At 41.8% G+C, this 13,912-nt stretch overlaps 1 protein-coding gene across 1 annotated transcript in view; it reads left to right on the plus strand.

The window, feature by feature from the left end:
* The window catches only part of spire2 (spire-type actin nucleation factor 2), a 245,752-nt gene that overhangs the window by 79,833 nt on the left and 152,007 nt on the right, over positions 1 to 13,912 (plus strand). The window contains exons 4-5 of the mRNA XM_034175653.1: positions 5,062 to 5,142; positions 5,232 to 5,396. Of these exons, the coding sequence (XP_034031544.1) occupies positions 5,062 to 5,142; positions 5,232 to 5,396 (246 nt within the window). The remainder of the gene's footprint in view (positions 1 to 5,061; positions 5,143 to 5,231; positions 5,397 to 13,912) is intronic.

Below are 13,912 nucleotides of genomic sequence, written 5' to 3' on the forward strand. Positions count from 1 at the left end.
CTGTGAAAATCAATGTTAATATTTGGTACAATAGCCTTTGTTTACAATTACAGAGGTCAAACATTTCCTGTAGTTTTTCACCAGGTTTGCACACACTGCAGCAGGGATCTTTCCAGATCTTTCAGGTTTGGAGTTTCAGCTCCCTCCAAAGATTTTCTATTGAGTTCAGCTCTGGAGACTGGCCAGGCCACTCCAGGACCTTGAAATGCTTCTTACGGAGCCCCTCCTTAGTTGCCCTGGCTGTGTGTTTGGGGTCATTGTCATGCTGAAGACCCAGCCATGACCCATCTTCAATGCTCTTACTGAGGGAAGGAGGTTGTTTGCCAAAATCTCGCAATACATGACCCCATCCATCCTCTCTTCAATACAGTGCAGTCGTCCTGTCCCCTTTGCAGAAGAACACCCCCAGAGTATGATGTTTCCACCCCCATTCTTCATGGTTGGGATGGTTTTCTTGGGGTTGTTCTCATCCTCTAAGCATGGTAAGTGGAGTTGATTCCAAAAATCTTTATGCTGGTCTCATCTGACCACATGACCTTCTCCCATGCCTCCTCTGGATCATCCAGATGGTCATTGGTGAACTTCAAACGGGCCTGGACATGTGCTGGCTTGAGCAGGGGGACCTTGCTGCCCTACAGGATTTTAAACCATGACAGCATCATGTGTTACTAATGTAATCTTTGTGACTGTGGTCCCAGCTCTCTTCAGGTCACTGACCAGGTCCTCCTGTGTAGTTCTGAGCTTTCTCAGAATCATCCTTACCCCACAAAGTGAGATCTTGCATGAAATCCCAGACCGAGGGAGATTGACAGTCATCTTGTGTTTCTTCCACTTTCTAATAAATAATCATAAGTTGTTGTCTTCTACCAAGCTGCTTGCCTGTTGTCCTGTAGTCCATCCCAGCCTTGTGCAGGTCTACAGTTTTGTTCCTGGTGTCCTTAGACAGCTCTTTGGTCTTGGCTATGGTGGACAGGTTGGAGTGTGATTGATTGATTGTGTGAACAGGTGTCTTTTATACAGGTAACAAGTTCAAACAGGTGCAATTAATACAGGTAAAGAGTGCAGAATAAGAGGGCTTCTTAAAGAAAAATTAACAGGTCTGTGTGAGACAGAATTCTTGCTGATTGGTAGGTGTTCAAATACTTACTTGCAGCAGTAACATACAAATAAATTATTAAAAAATCATACATTGTGATTTCCGGATGTTTTTTTTTTTAGATTATGTCTCTCACAGTGGACATGCACCTAAGATGAAAATTTCAGACCCCTCCATGATTTCTAAGTGGGAGAACTTGCAAAATTACAGGGTGTTCAAATACTTATTTTCCTCACTGTAGAAATAAAGTTTGTAGTTTTTGTCAAAAGCATTTCCTTTCAGACATTATTGGCATGAATGTCTTTCCATACATCTGAGCTGAGCTCTTGCAGCCGGATGTGCTGCACGTCAGGATGTAATTGATAACGCAGGACGTCTCATTTTGGGAGGAAAAAAGTTTTAGTTGATTGTAGTTTGTCTGTATTACAGCGTTGGGAAAGAGGCATCATTTTATTTAAAGTGGCAATTCATTTTGAAGTTATTAATTCTGACCGGACTCTGTCTCAGCAGAGAGCCGCGCAGCGTTTGGCACTGTGCCAAAGGAACGGAGGCCGATTCTCATTTCTTGACTGCAACAAGACAAGAGTCAAATCAAATCAATTTTATTTATATAGCGCCAAATCACAACAAACAGTTGCCCCAAGGCGCTTTATATTGTAAGGCAAGGCCATACAATAATTACGTAAAAACCCCAACTGTCAAAACGACCCCCTATGAGCAAGCACTTGGCGACAGTGGGAAGGAAAAACTCCCTTTTAACAGGAAGAAACCTCCAGCAGAACCAGGCTCAGGGAGGGGCAGTCTTCTGCTGGGACTGGTTGGGGCTGAGGGAGAGAACCAGGAAAAAGACATGCTGTGGAAGAGAGCAGAGATCAATCACCAATGATTAAATGCAGAGTGGTGCATACAGAGCAAAAAGACAAACACTCTGTGCATCATGGGAACCCCCCAGCAGTCTAAGTCTATAGCAGCATAACTAAGGGATGATTCAGGGTCACCTGATCCAGCCCTAACTATAAGCTTTAGCAAAAAGGAAAGTTTTAAGCCTAATCTTAAAAGTAGAGAGGGTGTCTGTCTCCCTGATCTGAATTGGGAGCTGGTTCCACAGGAGAGGAGCCTGAAAGCTGAAGGCTCTGCCTCCCATTCTACTCTTACAAACCCTAGGAACTACAAGTAAGCCTGCAGTCTGAGAGCGAAGCGCTCTATTGGGGTGATATGGTACTATGAGATCTCTAAGATAAGATGGGACCTGATTATTCAAAACCTTATAAGTAAGAAGAAGAATTTTAAATTCTATTCTGGAATTAACAGGGAGCCAATGAAGAGAGGCCAATATGGGTGAAAATCCCAGTTAGTGACTTTAATTCACACAAAAGTGACTCACAATTAACATATTTTAATGACTTTGAGAGGGGTTAAGAAGCGAACTTTCCATTTCTGAAGAGCAGCAAATCAAAGAACCAACAAGCCAGCTGATCGAAGCATTGCTTCTTTGGTTCATGCTTCAAAGTGGAGTCGCGCTGCAGAAGCGGTTGATGGCAGAGCTGCTGGAGGGTCTGTAATCAACGTAGAGAAATGATAATTTTCCCGACAAACACCCTCAAAAACAACGGCCACTCTGAAGGACCGATAAGGGAATCGTTAAGCAACAAGACTATTGATATCTGTGGATCAGTCATCATCATTTCTTAACAATACCCGAAAAGAATCTGTTCTCCGTACACAGTCCTAGTCCTGCCTGCCTCATTGTGTTCTCGACCTCCTGCATGTTTGTTCTGACCTTGCCTAAGCCTGGTGATTGTTTTTTGGACTGCCTTTCCTGTACCGACCACTGCTATCCTCACCACGAAAGTCTTTCTACAACCAGAGCTGTTTGTGTGAGCCTCGCATTTGTGTCCTAACAAACCTACCTGTCAATGGAAGACCAAGCACCTCCATGGGATGTACCATTGACAGGTGGAGGAAGTGGCTGACCTCAAGAAGACCTATCAGTGGCTAGAAATAAAATGGCCGGTCTAAAGGACAGCACAGAGGCTCTGATCATGGCAACACAAGAACAAGCCCTGAGCACCAGATCCATAAAGGTAGGAGTCTACCACAGCCGACAGGACCCAAATTGCAGTCTTTGCAGATGTTCCCCAGAGACAGCCAAGCACATAGTAACAAGATGCAAGCTGGGACAGCGTACACTGAAAGGCACAACCAGGTGCCAGAAATCGTGTACAGGAGCATTTGTGCAACGTATGGATTAGAAGTCTGATTCCCCACTCACAGTAGCCACTGCAAATCCGACATGGATCTGTGCGTTCATTTGGCACGGGTTTCATCCTGGGTGCCCCTAATTGACGCTACAACACATTTCAAAGGGAATGGGCATGGGTGGTCTTGAACTGGGAACTTTCTGATTTGATTTTGATTTTGAATTTTGACCCCAGCCAAGAAGAAACCACATCTGAATTGACGTTTTAAGTTAAGTCACATTTAACATCACTTTGAGCAGATGGAATCAGTTAATCAGTGAAATCACCTGGTGGAGTGGGTGGTTGGAAAGAAAACCTGCACCCTCTCAGCCCTTTCTGGAACAAGTTTGAGACCTCTGTTTTAAGTCTTAATGAATAAAGTTTTATATTTTACCATAATAACTGTGTAAGGCCACACACTTCTTGCAACATTGCTGCAGTGCCTTAATGCCGTTCGTAGAAGATCTTATCCTGGAGCTCAAGGAAGCCATCCACTGCAGATATGATATCATCATAAGTATTATAGTGAGTTCCAGCAAGATGCTTTTTCATGTTTGGAAACATAAGGAGGTCCAAAGGAGGCAAACCAGGAGAATAAAGTGGGTGTAGAACAAGTTCAAAGCCATATTCATGAATGGCAGCCATTGTGATGACCAATGTGTGGACTGGAGCATTGTCTTGGTGAAACAGAACACCTCGTTTAGTATTCCACGCTGCTTGATGCTTTATTTTTTCCACAGTTGTCGCAGAATAATGCGTAATAGGCCCAATTGATGGTCTGTCCCTTCTGGAGATTGTCCACCATTATGATGCCCTCAGCATCCCAGAAGACAGAGGCCATAACCTTTCCAGCAGATGAGACAGCTTTGACTTTCTTTGGCAGGGAACAACCTACGTTTCCATTGCTTTGGTTGTTTGTTCTCTGGTTAGAAGTAACGGACCCAGGTCTCGTCCATGGTCATGAATCACCACATGAAGTTATCTAGATCTGCCTCAAAAAGCCAAAGATTCTCCCTGGACATCTGGGACCTCCTTTTCAGTCTTCATATTGATGACAAAAATTCATTTTAGAAAAATGAACACAACTGAAAACAGATTAAACCTTCAACAGACTTTCAGAAAAACTAAGAAATTTTTCTATGTCAGTACTTTAAAAAAAAGGAGCATAACTGTAAACAGATTTTCCCCAAACTCAGCTGTCCTCCATATATAGTACAAATGAACACATCTAGAACCCGCGGTTCCCCACGTGTCAACGTCCTAGTTGTTTTATAGCATGTATATGGCTTATTTGTTGTAAATTTTATGATCGTTTTAGCTTTCTTTAGGGCCCCTTCACACATAGTGCAAATTTGGTGGAATTACGGCGCAAAACAGTTCGAATTAGCGCACCACAAAACATAGCGGCAACGGGCAGGCGTGCACAATCCCAGTGCGACGGTTCATGAATGCGACGGTGTCTCTTGAGCAGGAACGCGAGCTGCACCACATTGCACTGCTGATGTGGAATAAAATAAAAACCAGCTGTATAATTAGTGAAAATCACAGGGTTGATTTAAATAATAGAAACAGTAAATTAAAAACACACACACACACACACACACACACTCCCTGATCCAGATCTGGGCTGTGCTGTCTGTCTTAGTTTTTGGACTACACAAACGTGGGCCACCACCTTGGGGGCGGTCCTACATTATTAAAGTGTTTTTGTTGCTTCTTGTGTAGATGTTGAAGAAGATGACAACGGACGAAGTTCTGGAAGGCGGGGCTACGGCGGAGCTGGACGCCCTAAAGCACAGGGACTGGGTGAGCTGAGCCACGACGTGGGCCGTGTTTCCTGTTGGAGGGCTGCTGTTCTGAGCCGTGTGCGTGTGTGCGTGTGCGTGCGCTGACAGGCGCGTCTGTGGGTCCAGCTGATGAAGGAGCTCAGGCAGGGAGTGAAGCTAAAGAAGGTGCAGGAGCAGCCGTTCAACCCGCTGCCCACTGAGTTCAGCCTGACGCCGTTTGAGATGCTGATGGAAGACATTCGAGCACGACGGTTCCAGCTCCGCAAAGTCACGGTGAGGAAGAGGCCTGGTTCTCTTTTTATTTAAGGAAAGTGTTGATCTCACTGAATCCTGATCCAGATCCAGGAGTTTACCTGTGAGCATTTAATGTGGTTAACACAAAAACTTAAGCACATCTTCATTAAAACTGAAGCACGTGTATGTAGCACAAATGATTTACCTCAACTGTGATTTGCAGGTACGAGAATTTTCAAAGTTTTTACCAGAAATATGGATTTTTTGTTTGTTTGTTTTTAGGATGATCTTGATGACTTTTTTGAAGCATCTGCTTGGCTGTCAAAATAAGACTTAAAATGGGTCTAATTTAGCCTAAAAGCCCAGAGCTCCTACAGCAGCTCCAGACCTGCAACTTTTAGGATGTCTCATTTTGTGATCAATTTTTGTTTTTAATTGAAAATGTAAAAAAAAAAAAAAAAAAATTGTTAGTTTGAAACCAAGATTTTGCTCGTTTACTAGTGTGCTTGGGGTCATTGTCTTGTTGAAACACCCATTTCAAGGGCATGTCCTCTTCAGCATAAGGCAACATGACCTCTTCAAGTATTTTGACATATCCAAACTGATCCATGATACCTGGTATGTGATATATAGGCCCAACACCATAGTAGGAGAAACATGCCCATATCATGATGCTTGCACCACCATGCTTCACTGTCTTCACTGTGAACTGTGGCTTGAATTCAGAGTTTGGGGGTCGTCTCACAAACTGTCTGCGGCCCTTGGACCCAAAAAGAACAATTTTACTCTCATCAGTCCACAAAATATTCCTCCATTTCTCTTTAGGCCAGTTGATGTGTTCTTTGGCAAATTGTAACCTCTTCTGCACGTCTTTTATTTAACAGAGGGACTTTGCGGGGGATTCTTGCAAATAAATTAGCTTCACACAGGCGTCTTCTAACTGTCACAGCACTTACAGGTAACTCCAGACTGTCTTTGATCATCCTGGAGCTGATCAGTGGGTGAGCCTTTGCCATTCTGGTTATTCTTCTATCCATTTTGATGGTTGTTTTCCATTTTCTTCCATGCGTCTCTGTTTTTTTTTGTCCTTTTTAAAGCATTGGAGATCATTGTAGATGAACAGCCTATAATTTTTTGCACCTGCGTATGTTTTCCCTCCAATCAACTTTTAATCAAACTGCTGTTCTTTTGAACAATGTCTTGAACGTCCCATTTTCCTCAGGCTTTCAAAGAGAAAAGCATGTTCAACAGGTGCTGGCTTCATCCTTAAATAGGGGACACCTGATTCACACCTGTTTGTTCCACAAAACTGACGAACTCACTGACTGAACACCCCCTTTTCTACTTTTTTTTACTAATAGCCCAATTTCATAGTCTTAAGAGTGTGCATATCATGAATGCTTGGTCTTGTTGGATTTGTGAGAATCTACTGAATCTACTGGTACCTTGTTTCCCATGTAACAATAAGAAATATACTCAAAACCTGGATTAATGTTTTTAGTCACATAGCACTACTATTATTCTGAACACTACTGTGTGTATATATATATATATATATATATATATATATATATTCACATACATATACACAGTTTTTTCCCTCCCTGCCTTCTTTTCCACATAGTGAGTGCAAACAGGAACGCTCATTTCTGCATTTGCAGGGAGGTAAGAGTATTAGAACCCCTGATCCCCGCCTCCCAGGATCCCTTTCCCCAATAAAAATATCACAGAAAGATCCAGGTAGGCCATGCTGCACCCCTTCTTTAACTAAACAACTAAAGTGTGTGCTGCATCCCAGACCTGCAGTCACTTGTTTTGCTCCGTGCATGCGTCTTGACAGACCCTCCATCAGGACAATCTCAAGAAATGAATTGGTCCACTGCTGCCAAGCACGGGAATGTGGCGGTTTCCACCTGAGGGCTAGCATCTTCTTGGCTTCTGTGAGACGGGCCTGTAGAATGTGCCTGTGCTGCAGAGACAAATTTAAAGAAGAATCGTCATTGAATTGAATTGAATCATCAAGTAAAGTCAGGGAGACTGGAATCCTGATCTTAAGAATGCCACTTAAAGTGAGAGATATTTCATTCTGGAATCTAACCACGCCAGGGCACTGCCAGTAAACACGCAAGAATGACTCCTGGGCATTGAATGGGCAAACATCGCAATTTGGAGATGTCATGATTTTCACAGAATAACGCCTCCTAGGGGTGAGGTACGTCCTATGAACATACTTATAGTATATTAATTGATGGTTGGGGGTTTTGGATGTACCACTAAGATTCTTCCACAGTGTGTCCCAGCAGATCTCTGTCATTTACCACATTTATATCTCTATTCCAAATATCATCTCCTGATAAAGGTTTATGGTTTATGGAGTCCAGGAATGAACTTGTAAAATTTAGAACCCCCACCCCCCGTGTCGGTCCTACTGAACGAGTAGCTTGCGTAGGGGGTGTGTGGGGAGAGCTGCTCCCCATGCAACACCATACGCTCGCGTATCTGATCTTCATTGCATATAGAAGAAAAAGGATGAACCTGGAAGGTCAAACTCAGCTTGCAAATCATTAAAAGCTCATAAACCATGGACACTATGAAGATCTTTTAGAACATTCACGCCACTATTTTTCCAATAACAAGTGAAAAATGATTGAAAATTGGTGTGTGATCGTGCCACTTCTTTTTTTTTTTTAAACATATTTTTATTATTTTGTCAACAAGTTAACACCAATCAACAGTGTCATATAGGCAAAAAAAAAAAAAAAGAGAGAAAAAAAAGAGGGGGTGGGGTCAGCAGATATTGACATCAACATATGTTACAGTTGTTCAGCATTTACATTGTCTTCAGTAAGATCATAAGTATCAAGGAATGCGTAGAAAGCTGTCCAAATGTCCCAAAACGTATCAAGTTTGTTTCTTGCCATGTAGGTGATTTTCTCCAAAGCCAATATTGATGTTAGTCCACTCAACCACTGTGACAGTCCACACACTTTTTTGTCCTTCCAGGCTCTTGCAATGCAGTGCTTTGCCTCAAGAAACCCAATGTTTAATAACATTTTTGTCTTTTCGGGAAATTCTAGTTGATCAGGATAAACATTAAGAAGGCACAAAGTAGGATCCAGCGGTACAATTTTCCCAACAACCTGACTTAACACTTTCAATATTTTGTTCCAAAAGAAAGCAATTTTGGGGCGCTCCCACACACAGTGGTAGAAAGAGCCCTTCTGAACCCCACATTTAATGCATGTATCTGGAATATCTGGATTAAAGCGATGCAATTTAGCCGGTGTAATATATTGTCTAGTTGGCCACTTATATTGCAAAAGTTTAGAATAGGTATTTGTAGTTTGAGTCTGAGCTAAAGAGCACGTCCTGCGCCAATTGTCCTCTGACACATCCACTTTTAAGTCTCTTTTCCAAGCCTCCAATATTAACTGTGTTGTTTCATTATAACTGTCCACAAATTGTTGATATAATACAGACACCTGACCCATTTAAATGCTTTATAGTAATCCTTTCAAGAGTCGATAATAAAGGGGCTTTTAAGCTGGAGCCCTGTTTGGTCATAACATAAGCTCTTATTTGAAGGTATTTGAAAAAGTGTTTCGATGGTATACCAAAAGATTCTTTTAACTGCTCAAGAGACATAAAGGTACCATCTTTGTACAGATCAGACACCTTTGTTATACCTTGATTAAACCAAAATTTAAAACCCAGATCTGCCCTATCAGGGGGGAAATTATCATTAACAAAAATTGGAGTAAAATGGGACAGTTGTTGTGAGTCTCCCAAACATGCTTGAGCCTCATACCACACCTTTATTGTATTTTTTAGAAAGGGTTTGTAGTTTCTTCTTATCGGCCAAGTAAAAGTACAAATTTAAGGGAATGTTGACAGATGAAGACTCCAATAAAACCCATGCAGGTGTCTGGTCTGTAACAAAGTAGAACATTGCAGCTCTGATTTGAGCAGCCCAAAAATACCAAATTAGGTTAGGTAATTTTAATCCCCCTCTATCATATGGAAGATACAATAAGGAAAGTCTGAGTCTGGGCCTTTTGTCATTCCAAATAAATTTTGAGAACAGTTTCCTTAAGGTCTGAAAAAGAGAAGTTGGTGGGGATAGAGGAATTGACTGGAAAAGGTAAAGATATTTAGGCAGGACAGACATCTTTAAAATATTAATACGACCAATCAGAGATATAGGTAGGTCCATCCATCGAGTTATAAGCTGTGTTACTGTCTCTGTCATAGGGTCATAGTTAGCTTCAACAAGTCTGTCAACAGAAGGGGTAATTTTTACTCCCAAATAAACAAAGCCCGTGTCCAAACACTAAAAAGCGTGTTTGAACTGGGGGATTTCGCCTTTCATTTTCATTTAAAAATAATAAAACTGATTTACCGTAATTTATTTTATAACCAGAAAATGTACTGAAAACATCTATTAAGTTCAATATAGAAGGTAACGAGGTGTCCAAAGAGGAGCAGAACATAATCACATCATCTGCGTACAGAGCAATACGATGGTCTGTACTGCCAATTTTAATGCCTGATATACCACCATGAGTGCGAACAGCCATAGCCAACGGCTCGATTGCAAGAGTAAACAGGAGGGGGGAGAGGGGGCACCCCTGACAGGTCCCCCTATGAAGGCTGATTGGTGTTGAGAGAAGGCCGTTAGTCAATATCTCAGCTTGAGGGTTGGAATAGAGCAGTTGAATCCATTTTAAGAATGTCTCCTTCACACCAAATTTCCTCAAAACATCAAATAGATATTGCCATTCTATCCTGTCGAATGCTTTCTCTGCATTCATTGACAGTAAAGCATTACCAGTATGCCCACCTTTCTCGTGAATTATGTTCAACACCCTCCATATGTTGTGAAAACCCTGCCTACCCTTAACAAAACCATTTTGGTCAGGGTGAACCATAAGAGGTAGAAGAGGTTCTAACCTCCTTGCCAGAAGTTTACCGAGTATCTTAAAATCATAATTTAACAGTGAAATTGGTCTATATGAACTACAGTGAGATTCTGGTTTATTTGGTTTGAATAATAAAATAATTGTTGCAGTATTGAGTGTAGGAGGGAGAGATCCGCGGCTAAACGATTCCAGATACATATCCAAAAGGGGTTCAACTAGTTTCTCTTTGAAAATTTTGAATATTTCTATTGGGATTGAGTCAGGGCCTGGGGTTCTACCCCCTTGCATGCTCTTTATGGCTTGGGCAATTTCATCAGTAGTGATAATCTAAGGAGTCTTCACTCAGAGTAGGAAAGTGTAATTGTTCCAAGAATGTATTTTGTTGTAATGGGGTTACACCAGAATAATCCATTTTATATAAGTTCTGATTTAAAAAAAAAGAAAAAAAGAAAGTGTCATTAATTTCTTTTAAGTCTGTGGTAACACAGCCATTATCTGTGGTAATTGAATTTATTGCCCTATCTGCTTGCGTCTGCTTAATGTGCCAGGCTAAAAGTTTACTGGCTTTTTCACCCTGCTCATAGTATGACTGCCTTAGCCTGAGCACGTTTTTTGTGGCTTTGTTAACTGACAAGACATTATATTTAGCTCTAAGTCTATTAAGTTCTGAAAATAGTGAGTCAGAAGAGTTCCTGTGAATTTACTCTTCCACATCTTTAATTTTAATTTCCAGTTGCTCCATTTCTGTTTTGGATGTTCTATATCTGAAGTTAGTAAAGCTAATCATTTGCCCTCTTAAAAAAGCTTTAAATGCTTCCCACCTTATACTTGCAGATGTTTGGTCAGTGTTATATTGAAAATAGTAATCAATTTGCTTTCCTACATAGTCTAAAAATTTTGGATCCTTCAACCAAAAGGACTGAAGAAGCCATCTAGGGGTGAGAGGTGGGCGGTTTGGTAAATTTAACTGGAAAGATACACTTGCATGATCTGAGATTACTATGCCATCATACCAGTTAGATATCAAAGGAGTCAAGGCTGCAGAAACCAAAAAATAGTCAATTCTGGAGAATGTATAATAGGCATTAGAGTAACTGGAGAAAGCCACCTTATCTAGCTCGCTTGCTAGCTGGGACTGGCGCGAGGCTCGTGTGAAGTTTGTCCGCCTGTGAGTGCTTTGTGACGGCTTGACTCTACTGGTGGTTGGCTCTCACTGCGGTATTGTATCACTTCCTGTTCCGGAGCACAGCGGTGTTTTTCTGTATCTGTTAGCTGTTTAATCTGCGCAGTTAGATTGATCTAGTTAACTAGATAACGCTTTGTTTCCCAGTGTAATCTTCACGTGCCTTAACTAAACCACTCCCTCTGCTGAATCACCTCTAAATTATTTACACATTCACTTTGTGTGTTTTTAGGAATCCGCTAGCTTAGCGCAGCTACTAGCTCTTAGCCGGTTTAGCATGGCGGCTTCTCCTGTCTCTCCTGCACTTTTCTGCTCTGGGTGTGAAATGTTTAGTTATTCCTCGGCCTCCTTTAGCAGTAATGGTACTTGTAATAAGTGTAGCTTATTCGTAGCTTTGGAGGCCAGGCTGGGCGAATTGGAGACTCGGCTCCGCAAAAATTCTACAGCTAGCCAGGCCCCTGTAGTCGGTGCGGACCAAGGTAGCTTAGCCGCCGTTAGTTCCCTTCCAGCAGAGCCCGAGCAGCCGGGAAAGCAGGCCGACTGGGCGACTGTGAGGAGGAAGCGTAGCCCTAAACAGAAGCCCCGTGTACACCGCCAACCCGTTCACATTTCTAACTGTTTTTCCCCACTTGACGACACACCCGCCGAGGATTAAACTCTGGTTATTGGCGACTCTGTTTTGAGAAATGTGAAGTTAGCGACACCAGCAACCATAGTCAAATGTCTTCCGGGGGCCAGAGCAGGCGACATTGAAGGAAATTTGAAACTGCTGGCTAAGGCTAAGCATAAATTTGGTAAGATTGTAATTCACGTTGGCAGTAATGACACCCGGTTACGCCAATCGGAGGTCACTAAAATTAACATTGAATCGGTGTGTAACTTTGCAAAAACAATGTCGGGATCTGTAGTTTTCTCTGGGCCCCTCCCCAATCGGACCGGGAGTGACATGTTTAGCCGCATGTTCTCCTTGAATTGCTGGCTGTCTGAGTGGTGTCCAAAAAATGAGGTGGGCTTCATAGATAATTGGCAAAGCTTCTGGGGAAAACCTGGTCTTGTTAGGAGAGACGGCATCCATCCCACTTTGGATGGAGCAGCTCTCATTTCTAGAAATCTGGTCAATTTTCTTAAATCCTCCAAACTGTGACTATCCAGGGTTGGGACCAGGAAGCAGAGTTGTAGTCTTACACACCTCTCTGCAACTTCTCTCCCCCTGCCATCCCCTCATTACCCCATCCCCGTAGAGACGGTGCCTGCTCCCAGACTACCAATAACCAGCAAAAATCTATTTAAGCATAACAATTCAAAAAGAAAAAATAATATAGCACCTTCAACTGCACCACAGACTAAAACAGTTAAATGTTGTCTATTAAACATTAGGTCTCTCTCTTCTAAGTCCCTGTTAGTAAATTATATAATAATTGATCAACATATTGATTTATTCTGCCTTACAGAAACCTGGTTACAGCAGGATGAATATGTTAGTTTAAATGAGTCAACACCCCGAGTCACACTAACTGCCAGAATGCTCGTAGCACGGCCGAGGGGGAGGATTAGCAGCAATCTTCCATTCCAGCCTATTAATTAATCTAAAACCCAGACAGAGCTTTAATTCATTTGAAAGCTTGACTCTTAGTCTTGTCCATCCAAATCGGAAGTCCCAAAAAACAGTTTTATTTGTTATTATCTATCGTCCACCTGGTCATTACTGTGAGTTTCTCTGTGAATTTTCAGACCTTTTGTCTGACTTAGTGCTTAGCTCAGATAAGATAATTATGGTGGGCGATTTTAACATCCACACAGATGCTGAGAATGACAGCCTCAACACTGCATTTAATCTGTTGTTAGACTCAATTGGCTTTGCTCAAAATGTAAATGAGTCCACCCACCACTTTAATCATATCTTAGATCTTGTTCTGACTTATGGTATGGAAATTGAAGACTTAACAGTATTCCCTGAAAACTCCCTTCTGTCTGATCATTTCTTAATAACATTTACATTTACTTTGATGGACTACCCAGCAGTGGGGAATAAGTTTCATTACACTAGAAGTCTTTCAGAAAGCGCTGTAACTAGGTTTAAGGATATGATTCCTTCTTTATGTTCTCTAATGCCATATACCAACACAGTGCAGAGTAGCTACCTAAACTCTGTAAGTGAGATAGAGTATCTCGTCAATAGTTTTACATCCTCATTGAAGACGACTTTGGATGCTGTAGCTCCTCTGAAAAAGAGAGCTTTAAATCAGAAGTGCCTGACTCCGTGGTATAATTCACAAACTCGCAGCTTAAAGCAGATAACACGTAAGTTGGAGAGGAAATGGCGTCTCACTAATTTAGAAGATCTTCACTTAGCCTGGAAAAATAGTCTGTTGCACTATAAAAAAAAAAGCCCTCCGTAAAGCTAGGACATCTTACTACTCATCACTAATTGAAGAAAATAAGAACAACTCCAG

The sequence above is a fragment of the Thalassophryne amazonica genome, chromosome 8 (genome assembly GCF_902500255.1).
Source record: "Thalassophryne amazonica chromosome 8, fThaAma1.1, whole genome shotgun sequence".
Taxonomy (NCBI): Eukaryota; Metazoa; Chordata; class Actinopteri; order Batrachoidiformes; family Batrachoididae; genus Thalassophryne; species Thalassophryne amazonica.